We start from the raw sequence: 22753 nt of genomic DNA, 5'->3' as shown, positions 1-22753 counted from the left end.
CCGAAAATTGAGGGGGGGGGAGGAAGAAAATGTGGTATTATACTTAGTAAATTAACAATTCTAGAAACTGATCCATCTGCTTACAGCAATTGGGTCAGAGTCCTATATTTCCTTGAATAAATATAGTGTCTCCATGTGGGGAAAAAAATTGAAACAAATTTGCTTTGTATTTTGGAACCAAGACAAATTCGTGACTTTAATAGTTCTAAAAGCAGCCGTGTCCCTGCTCCTTTCAACTTTCAGGCCAGTAGTCTCAAATTTAAAATATCTATTCTAGTTGAATATAGATAATTGAGCCAACAGATGGCTATATGATCTAATCTTTTTGGTGAAGGTACAGAACTGACAAGAGCATTTTTGTCTGGATTAAAACAATTATAGACCCAGGTTATCCAGTGGAATACTAAATATAGGGTCTATTTTTACTTTCTACTATGCTGACAAATCTACATTCAGAGTTGTAAATTGCTCTTCTCAAGGGGTCTTCGTGAAGCAGTTTTCAGCAAGGGTTTTTCATAGATGTCAAGGCCACAAGAGACTATAATGATCTTCTAATCTGACATCCTGAATAACGCAGGCCAGAGGACCTCCTCACATCTTTTCAGTAGAATAAATATCTGAGAAATCTGAGTGCAGTCTGTGTCTGTTTAGTCCAGATTCATACCCTATACTACTTAATGTGATAAGGACATTGTAGTAATCTAGATGGTTAACCATAGTTTCAGCAGATACCCTTTATCAAAAACAGAAGAGTTTAGTTAGATATGAAGTATTATTTTGGGATTGAATTTAATATTTGAAAGGAAAAGAAATCTCTATCTTTTCAAGGATTTTCAAAAGCCTAATTCCATTGTCATTGAAATTGATAGTAAAACTCCCATTGCCTTCAGTGGGAGAAGAATTAAACCAATGATGAACACTTTTGAAAATCCCATCCTAAAAGAATTCATGAATAGAACTGTGTGCATATAGTCCAAACTGGGGAGGTGAGGGTCTACAGAGAGAGATGAGAAAAGGACCCCAAGAGCACCTATCTCTACCTTTTCTGACCCAGAGGGATAATATCTTTTCTGGTAAGGAGGCTGTCACTTCATGTTGTCATTCTCTTATGGACCAAACTGCCTCCGTCCTTGGCTTGATGTGTGTGCTGCCTTCCTGCCCTTTGCTGCCACTTAACTTCTATTTAGCATGCTACTCTGCTTGCATTATGTGGTGTCTTCTGATACATAATATTGCAGTGTGGTAAATTTCAGCACAAGACGTAATATAAGATAGCTTGGGCCAACAATCCATTTCCCACCTGAATCTCCACTGACTTCACTTTGTGCTTCTCTCTCATATCCCTTATTGCCCATGGGTCTTTTGGAGTCTAAGTTCTGTTGGAATTAAGTTCTGCCAGCCAAGATTCAAATCCACATATCAACAGCATATGTCTTAATCTTCCACTGCTCAGAAGTCTTGGGAAGCTCCCTACTCTCTCAATAGACCATTCTGTGTGTATTTGTTTACCATCTGTGTGTGTATGTAAAATATGCACAAACACACACAGACACATGGCCTTCAGTCAAAATGTGTACAAGTCAGAATTTGGTCCATTCATACGTAAGCATAGCAATATAAGGATGAGCCTTTTAAGCCTATAATTAGAATAATGTTTAATGGTTAGTTATCAGATTAGTAAATTGTTTTGGTTTGTTTTATGTTAACTATTAGTGGGGAACACTGAGTTAAGCAGAGGCTGATCAAGTAATACATCTTTTTGACTAGAGAGCGAAAGAGGATGTGTTGCAGAAAGAAGTGCGCGTGAAGATTTTGAAAGACAATATCAAGGTGTTAGCTGCAAAAGTGCCATCTGGTGGTCAGCACTTGACATCCGAACTTAACATTGTGTTAGAGAACTACCAACTACTGTGTAATCGGATCCGGGGGAAATGCCACACTTTAGAGGTATGATTCATAGCTCTCAAATTAATAAAACTCAGGAAAAAGGCACAAGAAAAAGATGGTGATGGACACTTAAAATGTGAGGTTTCATCATTAAATCCAATATCCTTTGTGTACACAGAGTTTGCTATCGCTTTTTTTCTTCAGGGGTAGGTTACTGGAATCCACACGGAACCACCTAGTTTTGCTTTTATACTCTGTCCAGTAACTAGGCCCACAGAAGATTGTATTACAATAAACATTTCTCTAGCCAAGGAGTGCTGTCACACAGCTCTGTTATCTATCGCCACTGCTTCCAAAATGGCAAAAAGAATCTCCAGAGCAACATTATTATTTATCCTTTTTCATGTAACTCTAATAATAAAACTGAAATAAGTATAGGTTTGTGTGGGATAGGAGTAAATGTGGTCATTTTTACAAAGGAAAGATGAGTGGAATGGTGTGATAATCTGAGTGTACATAGTAATTCTGCAGGTAAATTTCATATGTTGCATTATGTGATTTGCAGATATCTAGATTCTTTACATTATGAAACACTTTTTTTTTTTTTTTAATATTCTTGTGTCCAGGAGCCAATTAAAAAAAAATCCAACTCCAGAACCTAACCTACAGAACCTGTAATGTGTGTCTGAATTTTGTTGCATTTATGAATAATAGTGCTCATTGTTCTAGTATCGTAGGCAAATCTGTTCACACTTAGAACACTCATAGGCATCTGAATAAATGCTCTTCAGGCTAATTTCAGTTTTTCTATTACCTTTAGGAGGTATGGTCCTGTTGGGTTGAGCTGCTTCAGTATCTGGACCTAGAAACCGCTTGGCTAAACTCTTTGGAGGAAAGGGTACAAAGCACAGAAAATCTGCCTGATAAATTGAATGCTGTCAATGAAGCTCTTGAGGTATTAGTCATCCTATTGGGTTGGTGACATTTCATATAGCTCTGTTAAGAAATGTCTAAATAAACCTCAGTTGAAGACAAAAATGTATATTGAACTTTTCATTTCCTATGTCAAACGAATATATCATTTATTTAAATCTACAGTACAGATAATTGTAAAGATAACCAGTGAAAAGAAAAACTTTAGCCTTCCTGGTAATTGTATTGTACTTTGTATCATTTAGAGATACAGTTGCATGTTATTTTCTGCCCCCTATAAATTGCTAAGTCTTCCCAGTAGCCTTCATTTTGGAATAGTTGTGAATAGAAAATAAGTGCTGTGACTTACCTGTTGAAAAAATGATTGTTGAACTTGCCCTCTACAGTCACTGCACTAGCAGTACCTAACTCATTCTGTTAGAGGACATTTGGAGTATAAAAGGTGCTGTGCATACAATCAAAATTTGAATTCTAAAAACAAAGCAGAATTCAGCATCCTAACAGTTGTTTTTCTCCATTGTTTAGTCCCTGGAATCTGTCCTGCGTCATCCAGCTGATAATCGAACCCAGATTCGGGAGCTTGGTCAGACGTTGATTGATGGAGGGATTCTTGATGACATCATCAGTGAAAAATTGGAGGCTTTCAATGCCCGCTATGAAGAATTGAGTCACTTGGTAAGAATTTGGGGGTGTGGTGGGAGGAAGCCTTTAAGTGTCACAGTCAGCTTAGTGCACTCAAATGGGTTTGAACAAAAGCTAAAATTATTATGGTTAGGCTATTCAAATCATGGACACAAGACAGAAAAGTGTTCACAATGGAGTCAGGAATACTTGATTCAGAAAATCGCCATAAGACTCAGATACAATATCATCTATGTTTCTATTAATTCATTATTATTTGGAAAAGCTACCTCATTTTCCAAATAGTTGTGACAAAATGGAAGACATTTCATTCTCAAAACTTAAAATGCTCTTTGAAATGGAGTTCATCCCAGTACTCCAGATTAATTTTCCTCTTCCACTATCCTATATTCTAGCAAAAGAGAGATGCTTCTGGGACTACAATGCACATTTTCCTCAACACTGAAAGAACATGAATGGTTGCCATTTTTATTCTTGAATATGATTAGAACAAAGTCAAACTGAAATAAAGTATGTGAGGAAGCCATTGCAGGAGGTCAGACTGATCTTAAAGTCTGAGTCTCTTTTTCTCCTCCTTGTCTTTTGTGACATGTGACCAAAAGGGCTAATGCAGTCTTTGGATGCGTAAACAGGTGACTGTTGTGTAGGAGTAGAGAGGTTATTTTACCTCTGTATTTTGCACTAGTGTGACCACTGCTTGAATACTGTGTCCAGTTCTTGTGTCCACAATTCAAAAATGATGTTGGTAAGTTGGAGAAGAGCCATGAGGATAACTAAAGGGTTAGAAAACATGCCTTATAGTATTAGATTTAAGGAGCTCAATCTCTTTATCAAAGAGAAGGTTAAGGGGTGACTTGGTTACCTAAAAGTATCGTACATGGGGAACTAATATTTGATAATATTGGCTCTTCAGTCTTGCAGAGAAAGGTATAAAACAAGCCAATGGCTGAAAGTTGAAGCTAGATAAATTCAGACTGGATAAGGTGTAAATTTTTAACAATGAAGGTAATTAACTATTGGGACAATTTGCCGAGTGTTGTGGTAGATTCTCCTTCACTGGCAATTTTTAAATCAAGACTGGATGCTTTTCTAAAGTATATGCTTATAGGAATTATGTTGGTGAAGCTCTGTGTTATAAAGGCCTGTGTTATAGAGATGATCAGACTAGATGATCACAATGGTCCCTTCTAGTCTTGAAATATGTGATATAGATATAATGGGCAGTGAAATGGTAGCTGCATCTCAGGTTATTAAATTTACTCATCATAATCACATAACCCAGTAACCCAGGCTCCTACTTGAAGGGTGAGGACAGAGAAGCATAGTCTATGTCCAGTGTATTTGGATAATTGGCTGCCCTATCTTGGAATGGTGTGTAGGGATGTGCTTTTTCTTTTTTTAAATTTATATGTCAATATTATTCTTAGATTTTTTTTCTTTCACTTTGGTAATTGGTTTCCAAATAACCTTCTTTCCTGGTAGTTGCGTTGACGATACTTTCTAGTGTGGTCATTTGGAAGTTAGGTAGGTGTGTGTTTCTTGTGTGCATGGATGCTGGTGGTAGGGGAACCAGCACTGCCATTCGTTTCTGAGGAGTGATTCTACAGGTAACATTCCCTTTTTGTAGATGGAAAAAGAATTGTGAAGAGAGTTTATTATTCACAAAGGAAATATATGTTTGTATACTAGTCAAGGAGAAATGTTTTTTGATGCATGTTACAAACTCTCCAAATCCTGTACTATCCAATTCATGAAACACAGCTGTATGAAACTACTTTGCTTCTGTTTACTGAGATGATTAAAAAAGGACTTTCTCAATAACTCAGACCTAACATGAGTTTCCCTTCTGTGTTACTCTTTTTGTTTATCAATTTAGTAGTATAAATCGCACACCAGGTTTCAGAAGGCAGTGCTGTGTAGAGTTCCTTTTCATGACTATTTTGTGTGTGAATTTATTTTTCATATTCTGAGTCAAAGCTTAAAAATATTGATGCAGAACATCTCCTTATACTTCTCTCCCCTTTAGGCAGTGAGCAGGCAGATTGCCTTGGAACAGCAGCTTCAGGCCATGCGGGAAAATGACCACATGCTGCAGGTCTTGCAGGAAAACTTAGCAGAGCTGGATAGACAGTTGGCCTCATACTTGACTGATAGAATAGATGCCTTCCAGATGCCACAGGAGGCCCAGGTATTCTAGCAGAGCTTTTTCACTGCATAAGATTTTCTGATGTATGATGATGATAGATTACTCCTTGGAGTAGCATATTCTGTTTGTGTGGGAAGGATGCATTAGAATAGCTGCTGTAATGGACATAATGGCATTCAACCTAGCAAGCAGTCATCAAAGTCAGCATAGACTTCATAGTATTTACGATACACTTCTTCAGAGTGGATTTATTGTTTGATATCTGACATACCCTAAGGGTTTAGTATCCTTTATCTCCCCCATGCTTTTACATATTGGCAGAAAATTCAAGCAGAAATCACAGTTCATGAATCCACCTTGGAGGAGCTCAAGAAAAATGCACGGTCACTGCCCGCAGCTTCCGCTGAATGCAGGTCCCCTCGTGTTGGAACTCAGCTGGATGCCCTGCAGGTAAAGAAATCCCAGCCATGAATTTAGGCTCAGTCATCTTCCAGTTGTAAACCACTTTTGTCCACCTGCAAATCACTTTGTGCAATCAACCAGGTTTTAAAAATAAAAGGTGGATGCATTTACATGGTCTAAATGGGGAGCTGAAAGTACCAGGGGGAGGAGTTAACAATGAGTTAATTCCTTAAGTTTCATAGACTGGAATGCGCAGAGCCAGAAGGGATTTTTTTTCTTTTAATTGGAATGGTTACTTTGGAAGTATGTGTGGTAGAGTCTGAGGTCTGTTGTGCTGCAGAAGAAAGATAATTAAGGATGGATAATGTAATGTTAAATTGTACTCAGAAAATGTCATACTCATGCAAAGAATTGTTTAATTATGGTAAAAGAAAAATGAAATGGAATCTGAAGGGAGAAGCTTTAAACATTGTTTCAAACCTCAGATATTAATGTAAAATGATCCTTTTTGGTGCTCTTATAAACAGAGGAAACTCCGGGAGGTATCCACAAAGTATCAACTTTTCCAGAAACCAGCCAATTTTGAGCAGCGCATGTTGGACTGTAAGCGGGTACTGGATAGTGTAAAGGCAGAACTCCATGTTTTGGATGTGAAGGATACTGACCCCGATGTAATCCAGGGTCACTTGGACAAGTGTATGGTAAAGCACTTTTATTGGTGGATTTTTTCTAAATCTTTATTTTTAACCCATATATAACATTCTCTTTCTCTAAAATGACGTGCTTAGGATTTTTTGCTTAGTTCTGTATCCTGATTAAAGTAAATGCTAGTATAACTTGCCACAGTATACAAACAGAACTGTTACTAGGTAAAGGCTTGGATAAAAGTTGTAATACTTTTGAGTGGAAAATATGTAGTCATAAGGGTAATGCACTGTTAATTACAGGATATAAGTGGTACACTTATCAAAATTCCCCACCCTGGCTATTGCTCATGTTCTGGAGGCAACATGCACTTTAGAGACAAGTATTCATTTTAGCTTAATTCTAATACCTTATGTAAAAAAGAGCATGGATCATAGGAAATCTTTGCCAACTCCTTTGGTGGCGATATACAGCAAATTATGAAATTGAGTACATTTTATGAATATTAGGTTTAATAATAAAGCAGAAAATGGATCATCTGAAATTTGAGAATTGATCTGTGATCAAACATTTTGCTTCTTACTACTTGACGTGAAGAAGATGATACACAGCATTTATATGCATTGTGATGTCCAAGTTCTTAACAATCCCAGGGAACAGTTACCTACAAAACCTAAAATGTCGCTAAAATGTATTTTTCTCTGGTTTCAGAAACTGTATAAAACTCTAAGTGAAGTGAAGCTTGAGGTGGAGACTGTAATCAAGACAGGAAGGCAAATTGTACAGAAACAGCAAACAGACAATCCCAAAGGAATGGATGAACATCTCACAGCGCTAAAATTTCTTTATAATGATCTGGGTGCACAGGTAAGAAGAGTGACAAATATATACCATATAATCTAGAGCATATATCTTCTTCCTTTTCTTAAATACTCATGTAGGAGCAGTGGTAGTTTTGATTTCAGATTTTCAAATTAAGGTCTTGCAACTAGCTAATGCAATCCTAGGCTGCATCAGGCAAGGTGTTTTCAGTAGACAGAGAAGTCTTAGTACCGTTGTACAAGGCACTGGTGAGACTTCATCTGGAATACTGTGTCCAGTTCTGGTCTCCCATGTTTAAGAAAGATGAATTCAAACTGCACAAATGCAGAGAAGGGCTACTAGGATGGTCAGAGAAATGGAAAACCTACCAGGTTCCAACTGACCATTATATTTGGGGTCAGGAAGGAATTTTCCCCCCAGGTCAGATTGTCAAAGACCTGTTTTTTAATTTTTTTTTTTTTTTTTCCTTCCTCTGGAGCTCGGGGCATGGGTCACTTGCAGGTTTAAACTAGTGTAAATGGCAGATTCTATGTAACTTGAAATCTTTAAAACATGATTTGAGGAATTCAGTAACTCAGCCAGATGTTATGGATCTGATCGGAGTGGGTGGGCAAGGTTTTGTGGCCTGCAGTGTGCTGGAGATCAGATTAGATGATCATGATGGTCCCTTCTGGCCTTAAAGTCTCTGAGTCTATGAACTGACAGTGTGTAGGCAAACTGCTGCACCAATTCATAATCAGTTGCAGGATCACGAAAGCTTATGCCCAAGTAAATTTGTTAGCCTCTAAGGTGCCACAAGGACTCCTTGTTTTTTTTTTGCTGATACAGACTAACACGGCTACCACTGAAACCTATTACATTGGAGTTCATTTAGCTTTAAGCTTCAGTCTGTTAGTGATCACCTAGTCAGTGGTTATATTTGTCAGTTAGTAGCTATAAAGAAGTGACATGCCCATTTCTTTATTCTGATCTTTTTGTAAGTGTATTATGTAGTTTCAACTGTTGATCAGTTAGCAAGAGGAAATTGGTTATTTTGTTCTTTCTAGTAAGATGTAACAGTTGTAAAGAACTTAATATTCTTTTCAGGGCACTTTGTAATACAAGACAACTTTACAATGCCATGATTTTATGTGTTCAAGTGAGTTTTAATTGCTGGCTTCTTTCTGCAGGTGACTGAAGGGAAACAAGACCTGGAACATGCATTGCAGCTGGCATGCAAAATGAAGAAAGAAACTGCCTCTTTGTCAGAATGGCTAGCCCTTACAGAGACTGAATTAGTACAGAAGTCTACTTCAGAGAGTTCGCTTGCTGATCTGGATACAGAAATTGGCTGGGCTAAAGTAAGCAAGCTATATTATAATAGGGCTTTCCAACAATTAAAAAAGTTAATTACAATTAATTGGGACATTAAAAAAATTGCAGTTTTAATCGCACTGCTAATAATAGAATACCATTTATTTAAATATTTTTGGATGTTTTCTACATTTTCAAATATATTGATTCACTTGTATGAGGTGAATTGAAAAATACTTCCTTTTGTTTATCTTTCTTATAGTGCAAATATTTGTAATAAAAATAATATAAAGTGAGCAGTGTATACTTTGTATTCTGCGTTGTAATTTAAATCAATATATTTGAAAATGTAGAAAAACATCCAAAAATGTTTATAATTGTTTAACAGTGCGATTTAAACTCTGATTAATTGTGATTAATTTTTTAATCAAGTTAATTTGTTTTGAGTGAATTGCTTGTCAACAGCAATTGACAGCCATAATTATAATTCCTAGATTAATTATTATTTTTATTGCATTAACACTGTAGTGACTCTATCTGGGACTCCATTCTCTACTAAGAATTTGGCATCCATTTATTCTCAAGCCTGTTAGATGCTTAGTTCTTACTGGAGTTGACCATTGCAGAATCAGATCTGTGGTATCACAAATGTCTTAAACTATGAGCGTATTTATTCTGTATAAATGCCAGTACAATATTAAAGATATTAAGAATTAGCTGTTTAATAATGTCTAACTATCTTATAATGTCTCCTACATCGTTCTTAATCCTTAATAAATAAGGTGTTAATCAATGCACACACTAATATTACTATCATAGCAACAGGTCTGTTCAGAAATTTTCCATCAAAACTGTTTTAGGTGGAAAATTGGGTTTTCAATGGAAAGGGATTTTTTTTTGGTGTGCTTTCTGTGGAAAATTTTGATTTTTGTTGGAAAAACTGAAGAATTTTGGGTTTTGGTTTTTCAATGATAAATTGAAATTTTCCATAAAGGGGGAAAAAATTTCTGACAAGCTCAATTTATTCTAAATTAAAGGATTTATAGCATCACACTGACACATGGAAATTTATTGGGGTTCCCTGATTTGTTCGTAACTGCAGTATTGCATTGGCAAGAATACAGTCATGTTATATCTGATGCAATAGTTATTCAGCAGTCAGGTTTTCCATTAACTCAACACATTTTTCTAACTTAATTGCTTATTTGTGTTTCATTATTTGTTGCTGTAGTTAGAGAACATAGAGTTTAATCAATAATAAATAATTATTCACCTAATGAACTGAAGGAAGGCTGAGTGCCTCAAAGTACTACACTGTGTGTTTGTGTGTGTGTGTGTGTGTGAAGTGCAATAATATTTTATTTATATATTTTATATAAAGTTATATTATATATATGGAAATATACTGGTACGCTCAATTTGTAAGCCCCTAGAAGATAATAGGTTGGTTTGGCATGATTTGCCTTCACAAATCCCTGCTGGATATTTCTTTATAACCCAAAGTTCCTTCTTTGACAGTGTTACTGACCTAGTGGATGGGGGAAGCAGTAGATGTGAGATATCTTGATTTTTAGTAAGGCTTTTGACACTGTCCCACATGACATTCTCATAAGCAAACTAGGGAAATATGTTCTAGATGAAATTATTATAAGGTGGGTGCACAACTGGCTAAAAGACGATAGTCAAAGAGTAGTCATCAATGATTCACTGTCAAACTGGGAGAGTGTATCTAATGGGATCGCACAAGGGTCAGTCTGAGGTTCAGTACTGTTTAATATTTTCATTAGTGACTTGGTAATGGAATGGAGAGTATCTTATAAAATTTGCAGATGACACCAACTGGGATGGGTTGCAAGCAATTTGGAGGACAGAATTAGCATTCAAAATATCCTTGACAAATTGGAGAATTTGGTCTGAATTCAACAAGTTGAAATCTTCATAAGGATGAGCGCCAAGTACTTTGGAAGGAAAAATCAAATACACAAATATAGTATGTGTAATAGCTTGCTAGGGAGTAGTACTGCTGAAAAGGATCTGGGTGTTAGTTAGAATATGAGCCAAAAATGTGATGAATTTGCAAAAAAGGCTAATATCATTCTGGGGTGTATTAACAGGAGTGTTGTATGTAAGATGTGGGAGTTAATTCCCACTCTACTTGGCACTGGAGTACTGAGTCAAGTTCTGGGCTCCACACTTTAGGAAAGATGTGGACAACTTGAAGAGAATCCAGAGGACAACAGCAAAAATGAGGGAAGGTTTAGAAAATCTGACCTATGAGGATCTGGGTGTGTTTAGTCTTGAGAAAAGAAGACTTGGGGGAGGACACCTGACAGTCTTCCAATATGTTATCAAGAGGATGATGCTTAGTTGTTCTCCATGCCCACTGAAGGTAGGACAAGAAGAAAATGGGCATAATCTGCAGCAAGGTAGATTTAGGTTAGATATTAAGAAAAATGTTCTAACGAGGATAGTAGTTAAGCTCTGGAACTGGCCTCCAGAATGCGCATCCTTTCTTAGGTGAAAAGCAATAAACCATTAAAAAAAAAAAAATTAACTGCCACCTTGTTTTTGTGATCCACCGGAGGTGGTGGGTGTGCTATTAAGTGTTTATCTTGTTTCAGAATGTACTGAGAGAGCTGGAAAGAAGGAAAGCTGATCTGAACACCATCACAGAGAGCAGTGCAGCTCTCCAGGCCTTGGTGGAAGGCAGTGAGGTTTCCCTGGAGGAGAAGCTCTGTGTTCTTAATGCAGGCTGGAGTCGAGTTCGGACCTGGACTGAAGACTGGTGCAACACCTTGTTGGTAAATTGTGAATAAAATATTTCATGTGTGTGGTTCTCTCACCCCCCGGAAACATTTGCAGTTTAGAGTCCTCTTTCTACTTTGACAGTAAAGCTTCCACCATGCAAATTGTCTTAAAGGAAGTGGGGGATAGATTTTTGGCAGCCCACTTGCTGTGCAGACAGAGAGAGCGAAGTTATGAAGATCTATGAAATGAAGCTGGGAAATTCTTTTGAGGCGGTATGTGTTTCAGACTAGCTTACAGACGTTGGCCCCCACAAGGTCTTTGGGAATGGAATGCACATTGCTAGTCCCTACTTGTTACAGTGATGGAGCTACATAAATTCCTGAGGCAGACAGACAAGTTGTCATTTTTAACTCACTACATTGGAAGTGATGCTTAGTCATAATGAATAAAAACAGTGATACACCTCTACCCCAATATAACGCTGTCCTCGGGAGCCAAAAAATCTTACCGTGTTATAGGCGAAACTGCGTTATATCGAACTTGCTTTGATCCGCCGGAGTGTGCAGCCTCCCCCGCCCCCCGGAGCACTGCTTTACCGCGTTATATCCAAATTCGTGTTATATCGGGTGTATATCTTTATTTCAACATTCAGGCTTTTCTTTCTGGCTGCTGTAACTTCTTTCTTGCTAGTCACCCTATCTCACATGCCACTCCACTCCAATACATTCAGTATGCACCTTGCCAGCATCATCATGTTTGCTTATTGCGTGGATCTCATTACTTCCCTTTTAAAGCCCTACACTGGCATCTTCTATTTCACCACTTAAGTTCTAGCTTTTTGTCTTTACTTTCATGGTCTACCGTAGCTCTGCTCTGCCCTACTTGTCCTCTCTAGTCCCTTATTGTGACACCTCCCTGCCTCTTCTGATCCACCAGTGATGCCAGTCTTGCCCACCCATTTGTTAGCTTATCCCATAACTGTCTCCATACCATCCTCTACAGCCCTCCTTATACATGCAGCGCTCTCCCCTGAATTAATCTGGATGGAAGGTCACTACCCTCTTCTCATCAAAATGTCACCTCAAGACCCATCTCTATTGTGACACCTATAAGAAATCACGTATCCTGTAATGGTTTAGGCATTAGTTGGGGATAGTTGATTTTATGGAATAGAATAAAAAAAAACCAAAATAACAAAGCAACCCCCGCCTCACCCCTCTCCCTGAACTCCCCCCCACAACTAGTTTGGGTACTTTCAGGTCCCTTCCCTCATCCTTTTTTTGTCCTCATTACGATCATACTCATCTGTGACCAGCTCAGATTAGTCTGCAAGCCTTTTGGGACAAAGACTTTGTCTTATGCTTTTCTACAGCTCTTGCCACAATGTGCTCCCAGTTCTGACTGGGGCCCTTTCGGTGCTATCACAATACAAATAAATAGCAACATTGTTAATGAATCATTGATTTGATGACTTCCAGGGTGGTATATAGTTCTATGTAACCTTTTCTAAGTAAGTTGCTATATTGCTTGTGATTAGCATCATTGCATTGTAAAGAAAAGAAACAAGCAAAGATAGATCGATTGCTCGCCCATGAAGTCTGCCAGTGCCGCTTCTTAATCAGCTTGCAACAATCTTTGTTGAGCAATACAAAATACTGCTTTCTCCGCACCCTGTGGGAGGCTGAATGCAATGTGTGGGTGGCACCCCCAGCTCCTGGTGGCTTAGCTTGTGATTGTGTAATATATTGACACTTTGAGGGTGGTTTCTGTTTCCAGTTCAGGAAAGCACATAGGAACCTGCTTAAGTTCATCTCTGCTCAGGACAGCTCTTAAACACATGCTTAAATTTAAGTGCTGTCCTGAATAGAGATGCTTTCCTGAATTGGGGCCAATATCTGTATCTTAAATTTAAAAAGAAATCCCTTTTGGCCCCCTCTCCTGCTTATCTGTCCCCTTTCGCCCCTTTCCTCACCTGTTCTTTCTTTATAATGTGCAAGCCTCTTCTGTGAAAATAACTATCCTATGTTTCTCCAGTGGGCATTTTGGAGCATCAGACAAAGGGAGTGCGGAGATGCATGTGTCTCTGTTGCTAGCACACAGTTTAAAAATTCTGAATATGTGAGCCAATCAGAGGAGAAGGATTAGGATATTCATTGCATGACTTTCTCTGTGAAGTGAGAAATGCATATGATATGTGATGAATCAGAGTACAGGAATTGAATAAATGGCAACAAAATATCAAAACCACACCAAACACTGATAGCTATAAACAAAAAGGTATTTCTTCAACTTCAGACTAAAATGTGATTTTTGTTTGTAATTTTTATTACCTAGTATTGTTATATGAAACATCTAAGATTACTATAATTGATAGAGGTTAGAGGAATATTCTGTTTTTGTCATGTGTTTTCTTTGTGAATCTGACAGTCCATTTCAGTATTTCTCCTGTAGAATCGGTCAATTTCTTTTTTTTGTTTGTGTAGGTCTCTTACACAGCTACAGGGGGAGAAAAATATCCTTTTAAAAAGGGAAAATGCACCACTTTCCGATAGTCATCGTGGACTAGTGATGAAATTGTGATGTAAAACAGGAATTCTTGAATTCTAATCCTGTTTATGCTACAGAATTGTGTGGCCTTGTGGAAAACACCTTACTTTTCTTTGTCCATTTCCTTGTCTGTAAAACTGGGACACTAACTCTTACCTACATCATCAGAGTGTAGAGTCACTGGTTAATGTTTTATAAAGTTGATTGAAACTTGTGAAAAGTGCTATAAAATGTTCAATGTTTTTCTTCCTAAAGTGTGTGTAGCATTTGTATATTTCATTAGGCTTTCCCTACCTGGGACATTTAAAAATATTTTTGTGTTTCTTACTTGGATATATTTTTTGCTTCCCTTTCCAGAATCACCAGAGCCAGCTGGAGATCTTTGATGAGAATGTTGCCCACATAAGTACTTGGCTCTATCAAGCTGAGGCCCTGCTGGATGAGACTGAGAAAAAGCCGGCGAGCAAAAAGGAAGAAACCGTGAAGGTTGCAAACTTAATCTTTTAAAGCAGGGAGTTATAAAAGAATAGCACTTTTTGATTCCATGTGAGATTGAGTTAGCTTTTCTGGTTGATTTTTCTTTACACTGCAGTAACTTTCTGCTGCTTTTGCTTCTCAGCGTTTGACATCAGAATTAGATGGTGTGAGTCTCCGAGTGGATAACGTGCGGGACCAAGCCGTTATCTTAATGAACAGTCGTGGCGTGTCATGCCGTGAACTCGTCGAACCGAAGCTGTCTGAACTGAACCGGAACTTTGAGAAGGTATCACAGCACATCAAAAGTGCGAAGGTGAGCAAGAAAGAGTCACAAAACCAGGAAGTTAATTTATATTACACACACATTATTCAAATGGTTTTTTATGTGTATACTACTAATAATGGCTTCATAGGGATAACTTCATTTTAATATACAAAGATACTTCTTTTTCTATGTAAATCTATGTAAATCATTTCTCTATATGCAAAAATTAATGGATTCAGTAAGTAGCCAGTCACACCTACCGATCAGCAGGGTATGAATCCTGAATTGGATCATAGATGAAAGGGTGCAGTGGCACTAAGGTGACCAGATGTCACAATTTTATAGGGACAGTCCCAATATTTGGGGCTTTTTCTTATTTAGGTGCCTATTACCTCTTACCCTCTGTCCTGATTTTTCACACTTTCTATCTGGTCACCCTAAGTGTCACCAATCTATTATCCATTGGTCATTTATGTAGACCATAAGGTAAATCCATATCTTGGCATGATTGTCAGTCTCTGTTAGAGAGAGGCCACAGGACTAGGCTAGCCAGAGGCCTGCAGGCTGGAATTCATTGGCAGAAACTCTCTGGCATGTACCATTCTACCTAGCTATCTCTAGTTATTGTAGCGAGGCAACTCCTGCGATTTCATTACAAGTCCCATGATATTTTGGTGTTTTTCTGTCATGGTCATGTATATAATGAGAATCTCACTTTTCTTTTTAAAGAAAGCTAAGCTTCTTGCCCTTTTGGTTGTGGAAAATAGCTTGAAATTATGAACCTTAAAGGCTCAAATACCAGAATGCAAATGAAAACACTCCAAATTAATTATTTTTAAAATCTCATGATTTTGGGGAAACCTCATTCAGGATTTTTGAATCCTGGGATGAGCAATACTGTTTGTTTGGGCAGGGAGCGAGTTAGCTTTCTTTTCTGAAAATAAATAGTTCAATATACAGTTTTATGGCCTGATCCTGCAGACAGGCATGTGTATTGATAACTACTTACACAGAGAGTCACATTTACATGAGTTACTTCAGTACTTGCAGGATTGATCCCTTAATTTGTGTGGTTTTTGTTTTGCCTTTGTGCTACAGATACTTGTTGGTCAGGAACCCTTGCCTTATAAATTTCCTGTTGAGCCAGAACCCCAGGAACCTGAAGTGGCTTCTGCAGACCTCGACAAATTTGAGAGTGATTTACAAAATATGTTAAAAGTTGTGGAAAAGCACATGGAATCAAGTGATGAAGATGAAAAGGTTTGTGAGGAATGGATGAATTAAACAGCTTCATCACCTCTTCTTTGTTTCTGTAATTCAGCAGTGTCTTTTAACTGAACTGATCTCTGTGAAAAGGAAATTGTTGATATCTCTATGAATATGTAATATCAACAGTTTTACTGAAAACCACTTTAAATCGGCAGTAAAGTAGAGCAGCTGGTGCAGAATGAGGGGGATGAGTAGAATAGCTTCTCCTCCTCACCCTAGCATGGATAAGCTGTGCTCTCTACCTAGCTCACTCTGCTCTTTGGCTGGTGCAGTGAGTACTCCCCATCCTGTCTCAATCTATTTTAACGATGGCTTTATATGTCCTTTAGTCTTTGATGCTTGTGGAGAATTGGAATTTCTCAGCTCCAATTTATTTTGGGTGACAGTGGGATGCTTAGCAGTACTGAAGTGTTAATTTTGTTAGCATTCAGGCAGTCAGCAAATCCATTTTGAATACTCTAACATGGCTTTCTGTAAATGACCATCAGCTTCTATAATTTTAGATGGATGTAGAGAGAGCCCAGATTGAGGAGGTTTTACAGAGTGGAGAGCAATTGTTACAGCGGCCCATGGAGGACAACAAGAGGGAGAAGATCCGCTTGCAGCTGTTGCTTCTGCAGACAAGGCACAACAATGTAAAGGTGTGACTTCAGAGTTTTAACATGACTGACTTCTGGTGCAGTCTACGTGGTGGACTTCTGGAAGCTTATTTGAAATCTGATTGTGACCACTTAATAGCATGGTTTAGGGGATGAAAGCCTTCAGGATATTTAATGTACATACAGAAAAAATGACTGACTGAACCTCAGTGATCCCAAATTCAAAAATATTCCCCAAAGTTAGTTTTGTTTTTCTGCAGTTTGATTTTGTGAATTTTTAAATCTGTCCCCCAAGCCAATCAGAACTTGCTATAATTAGTTAATCCCCACGTCCCACTAAACAGAATCTGAGCTTGATTTAAAATAAATAAGTAAAATCCATCTCCCAATTTATTTTTCTCAAACTGCGTATCCCCCATGCCTATTTTGTTATAGGAACTGAAGTCTTTTCAAAGGAGGCAGGTGGTGGAGCTCTCCCCTGCTTTTTCACAATATAAGAGAGAACAGGACAGTCTATTGAACTGGCTGAATGAGACAGAGCGCCGTCTGTCAGGACTGCATGGAGAGGAAGATGAACAAAAACTACAGGTAAATACAGATGTTCAAAAATTAAGAGTGGAGGTAATAAATGACTTCATATTAGAATTGTGTGCTGGGGCTCAGGGATATTCTTTTGATGCTACCATGGTAAGGAATGTGTCCAGAAGGGTTGTATTAATTTTTCCATTGTGTTTCATCAGCTTGTGTCAGTCTTGGATTAGCCTGGAGTATTGCCTTATTATTGGGGGAGCCGTAGCAACCCCTGTCTAACTTTCTTTTAAATCTGTTATTTTGTATATAAATATTTATTATAGGCAAGTGTTTAATGCTGCCTCTAGTTAAGGTTCTCAGCTTCCTCTAATCTTGATGCTAAACTTTGCAAATTAGCTTGATGTATACTAGTAATATTTTTGATCTGTTATATTTTCAGATATTTTTCTCAAGATAGTTTGTTCACTTGCGACTTACTTTTAGCCAGTCCATAATTTCATCTAGTCTCAGAAGGGAAGCCTTTCCCTGGTTGGCCATCTTGGCTCCTAAGAGGGTGATCTGACAGCTTCTGCCTTTTAGGATTTCTTAGAATGTCTGGAGATGGCGCAACATCCATAATCGTATTAAAAGAGTTGCAGAATAATATCTGTTGAATGTTAGATGGGGGGAAAAAAAAGCAATCCAGTTGCTGATGATTGTGGATTGTAGGAAGTGGAGAAGAGAGCTGTAAAGCTATGTATCCACCATCCTTCAGTGGTGCCCATTAGGTCAAATTGCATTCAATTTTAATATACACATACAAATGTATCTCTTAAAACTTGAAATATATGTATTTAAAGAGATTTTTGTATTACCTTATCATTTTTTTATTGTATTTTATTATGGTCATCTTCATAGATTTGAATTATACTCTGTATACCCCAGAGCTACTGAATTGATTGGGTTTGTGTGGTCCTGTTTAAATCCTATTACAGTGTAATAGCTTTATTGTATATGGGGGGGGGAGGGATAGCTCAGTGGTTTGAGCATTGGCCTGCTAAACCCAGGGTTGTGAGTTCAATCCTTGAGGGGGCCACTTAGGGATCCGGGGCAAAATCAGTACTTGGTCCTGCTAGTAAAGGCAAGGGGGCTGGACTCGACTCGACTCAATGACCTTTTGGGGTCCCTTCCAGTTCTATGAGATAGGTATATCTCCATATATTATTTATTATTATTATTATTATTATTATAAAATGTAAATGTAGTCTCAATTCTCCAGTGAGCTGCATATCAATGGCTCACTGAAGTTAATGGGGCTGCTGGCATGGGGAACACTGTGCCATAGAGAACTCTTTGCAGTATCAGGATTCTATGCAGCCATGTATAAATGGTGTTAAAAATGTGTGCATGTAACATAAATAGAATATGAAGGGTACATTCACGCCAAATACTGAACTCACAACATTCACGCCAAATACTGGAAAAAGGAAACAAACCATTAAAAGTACAGGTTTGTACACCAATTGAACACCAATTTTTTTGGGGGAAAAACACATTTGTACACAATTAAGAATAAATTTCTGTCTAAAGAAGTAATTACATACTAAATCCTCATAAATTCATTTTCTGTTAATTTTAACTTGGAAATATGAATAAGATTTTTCTTAGGTTTCTCCTCTTTTTTAAAACAAATGTTAATATGTCAGGTCCTGATCATGCAAAGACTTACACGTGTGCTTAACTTTACACAATATAAAGTCTCATTGAAGTTTGTGGGGCTACTTAATGTGTGTAAAGTTAAACATGTGCATAAATCTTTCCTGGATTGTGTGCTAGTTTTCTAAAGAAAAATGATATATTCTGTAATTCAGTGGAATATAAAAATTAAACATAGATATTAAGCATATGAAATCATTTCTCTTAAACTTTGAGAATACTAATTTTGTTTACATTATGCATAAAGTTATACACACGTGTACTCAAGGTAGTATAAAATAGTATGATTCTGATGCCTTGTATTATTTGAATACTAGTATGTGATCATGTAAAAAACCCGGACTATCAAGGCACATGCAAAAGAGGATGCAGTTAAAGTTTCATAAGCAACTTTCACTTTGTCATGTCCAAACTTCTGAGTACTTCACTTTGTAAACCTCATAATTCTTTAAAGATACTTTTTGTCTGAGAATTAATATTTAACTACAAACGGTGAAATATTACTTATGAGAGTTACATTGTGTGTCATAGTTAGAGTCCCAAACAGCTAGAAGTTCCCAACTAATTTGAAAGGACTTTCTGCTCAAACACTATTTATTGATTTAGTTTCTGTCCAGAAATCCATGTTTTTAGATGCTGAGGATACGAATTCCTTACTTTCTTTTTTTATTTCTCCTTTTCATCCTACCAAGATAGTTTGGCTGCCATGACAATTAGTTTAATATTTTATGCAATAACAATGAAAAGCCCTGTGAAGCAGTAAGTAATTTCTTGGACAAGCTTGGGGGTTAGGCAATCTATGAAGTTAGTTCTGAATTTCTGGTTATGAAGCTTCATAATTAAAACCAATCAATCTCTTTATAACTGTTCTGTAACTTTTTAAACCCAGGACCAATTAAAGAGGGGGATGGGGAATGTTCATGCTCCGAATGAGACCTATATAGCATGAAATATTTGTGATACATGTCATTTAGAGTTACAGTGCCCCATGGTTGTCATAGGTGGCTGATGCAATAAGATTATAAGAGCTGGTCTGCTGTCCTTAGCTATTTTGTATATCCTGATAGCTACATTAAGGCTTCAGGTTCACATTAATGGTAATCCCCTTTAGATGGACATTTTAAATCATTAAGCTTCTATTGTGTACCTGCGGGATCAGTGGGATGTTAATGATGGGCTCTGAGTTTGCCGAACCTGTATCTGGTTGCTCTATCAGGTACTTCATTAATCACTTCTGCCTATGTGCATAACCCATCTGGGTTTACTGCTGCACTGGGAGGCAGGCACCCTGAGACAAGCCATCTTAAAATGGGACTATATTTACTTCATAGTGTGCTTGAGATCTCCCTGCATATCAGACAGCAGCTTATTCCCAAGGGGATCAATCTCCTCCGCTCATACTCTACAAAGAGCCTCTTAAGGCTTCCCATCAAACAAAGGACAAATCTCATAGCTAAAGGGAACTCCTGAGGTTGTCTAATCTTGAGGTGAGCCATCATAATCTTTCACCTTGCCCATATCCCTTTCGGACACTGAGTCCAAATGGGTTTGGACAGGAAAGACAGTAGGGGCCTCTCAGCACAGATTTCAGATCTTCACCATTTACCCAAGAGTTCCTTCCAGTTCACTGGATTCTTCTATACTGTGCATTCCTGACACAGAATCTCTGAGAGGAAGCAAGCCCCAAAAGAGTAAACCAACAGAGTCTCATGTCTCCTTGTGGGATGAAGAACTGCTTCCACTCAGTGCCGGGAAATGTAATTTCCCACAAAATCTCAAGACATTATACAGACAAACAAGGCTGCATTTTAATGTACTTAAAAACAAATCCAGTCTGGCTTCCCTTCCAGAGATCATAGAAATGTAGGGCTGGAAGGGACCTTGAGACATCATCAAGTCTAGCACCCGCGCTGCGGTAGGACCAAGTAAACATAGTTCTCAAACTAGTTACTCCCCTCCCCTACCCCAAGTTTTAGAAAATTATTTGACGTGAACAAATGTTCATTTTACAGATTGGAAGGGAATTTGCTGCTGGTACCCATGCTGTTCTCTTCCTGATAAACTGGTGTTGACATTTAATTGGGTCAGAACACAACCACTAGAGGCTCTTAAGTAATATTCTCTCATAGTTAAGTAAAGCTCTCCATATTTCCTCTTATTCTGTATTTATTATTCATCTTACTTAAAAAGACCTCAGGATTTCCTAATTGTGAGCAATTTCTTTTGCAGTAGTTAAGTAGCAAATTTGTGCACTCACTGACTGCATTGATTTAACTCAAATGAGCAGGTAAAACTGACACAGCAATCTCAATACTCAAATGAAAAAGTCTGTTTCCAGAATTCAGTGTGTATGGCAAGAGTGGTTTGAAATGCTGGATTTTCCTGAACAACAGGATGTTTATTTGCAAAGATGGGAATACAGTGGAAGCTTGATGAACGGAGGTACCTTATTGTATAAAATATATGCTCTGTGTGCGTATTCCCCATTCATATTGAAGATGTGTATTTTGTAAAGAGAGATGCCCAGATCCTCAAAGGTATTTAGGTGCTTATCTCCCTTGATAGCAATAAGGGTTAGACTCCTTAGATATCTTTGAGGATATGGGTCAAAATGTTTAATAAACCTGCCCTTTCAGCAGTGAAATTAGTGATGGAAAAGGCAATTAGCTTATCCAGTCACGTCTCCCAAGGCAATAGCTCTACCATTTTGATGTTTGATTTGCTTTTTATCTTTTGGTGCTTAAGATACAAAAGTTGGGCGCCAAACTTCCATTCTTACGATTTTTTTAAAAAGAAAAACACCAGGCTTATGAGATTTAGTTGGAGTGAGCCAAGTAGCAAGGGATATAATTATGTGAGGCAGAAATTACTGTCCTTCCCCAGGCCTTGTTTGTTCTGCATCTCCACATTTAAGGAGGGGAAAAGCTGAATTTACAAAGCAGTACTGTAGTAATATACATACACCTGGCGTGCTTACCCATTGAATGATGTGTGAAAAGGGGGAAATAACTTTTCAGTGATTGCAGACAGCTGTAATTAGGTGTACTCTGCAGGAACTGCTTCAGGAGCTTGAACAGCACCGTGAAGAATTCACTGCTTTGCAGAAGAAGAGCAGCAACCTGTCCCAATATGGTCCAGTTGGGGAAGCAGAGCACACCAATGTGTGTCAGCGCTGGCAACAAGTTGAAACCCAGTTTGCTGCATGTCAACAGATGCAGTTCAAACCCCAGGTAAGAATTGGTCTCGCGCCCCCCCCTCCGCCCCCCCCCCCGACGGTAAACAATTGTATGTTATAATGCAGCAGGACAGGAAGATAAATCAAAAGAACTATCCATTTGAATGAAATCCAGAGTCTTGCATTTGGCCAGTGCATACTGGCATGCGGCTGCAATAATTTGTAGCATCCTTCATCCTCTGCCATGGAGGTAGCTGCAGAACCGCAACATGGGGGTTACTGCACCTTAATGGTCCTACATGACTTTTAGGCATTTGTCCATTCCCAGTCTTCTCCCACCCCTTGTGCACTGCTAAGGAAAGAGCCTGCAGAGAGCAAGGCTCTGAGTTTTGCAGATGATGCAAAGAGACTGCCTCTCCTTCTGCAGCAGAAACACACTGGTTCCAAGGCCAGGGAGGCTTTCATGGCTGCAGAAGAGAGCTGGATTTATGTCTTCAGAATTAAATCACTAAAGTTGGTGAAGTAATAAAGCATGTGAACAAAATGAACATATAGGGACACCCTGAAAATAGTAGCATGCACATGTACTGGTTATACATTTTCTAGATCTGTCTGTCATGACAGACAGAATTGCGCAATCAGCATATGCACAATTGTTGTGAAGTTTTTTCTAATAG

The 22753-nt window shown here is 38.1% G+C and overlaps 1 protein-coding gene across 1 annotated transcript in view; it reads left to right on the top strand.

Annotated features, from left to right (window-relative positions):
- The window catches only part of UTRN (utrophin), a 513556-nt gene that overhangs the window by 132906 nt on the left and 357897 nt on the right, over positions 1-22753 (top strand). Inside the window, exons 26-40 of the mRNA XM_026649537.2 lie at positions 1768-1947; positions 2708-2842; positions 3346-3495; positions 5489-5650; positions 5930-6058; positions 6538-6711; positions 7367-7522; positions 8647-8817; positions 11392-11571; positions 14423-14551; positions 14685-14855; positions 15906-16067; positions 16580-16717; positions 17111-17263; positions 21955-22131. Coding sequence (XP_026505322.1) covers positions 1768-1947; positions 2708-2842; positions 3346-3495; positions 5489-5650; positions 5930-6058; positions 6538-6711; positions 7367-7522; positions 8647-8817; positions 11392-11571; positions 14423-14551; positions 14685-14855; positions 15906-16067; positions 16580-16717; positions 17111-17263; positions 21955-22131 — 2367 coding nt within the window. The remainder of the gene's footprint in view (positions 1-1767; positions 1948-2707; positions 2843-3345; positions 3496-5488; positions 5651-5929; positions 6059-6537; positions 6712-7366; positions 7523-8646; positions 8818-11391; positions 11572-14422; positions 14552-14684; positions 14856-15905; positions 16068-16579; positions 16718-17110; positions 17264-21954; positions 22132-22753) is intronic.

Source organism: Terrapene carolina, unplaced genomic scaffold, assembly GCF_002925995.2.
Source record: "Terrapene carolina triunguis isolate 2854851 unplaced genomic scaffold, T_m_triunguis-2.0 Scaffold85, whole genome shotgun sequence".
In the NCBI taxonomy this organism is placed as follows: domain Eukaryota; kingdom Metazoa; phylum Chordata; order Testudines; family Emydidae; genus Terrapene; species Terrapene triunguis.
Note: the sequence above shows the minus strand (reverse complement) of the source record. Positions and strands in the feature narration are given on the sequence as shown.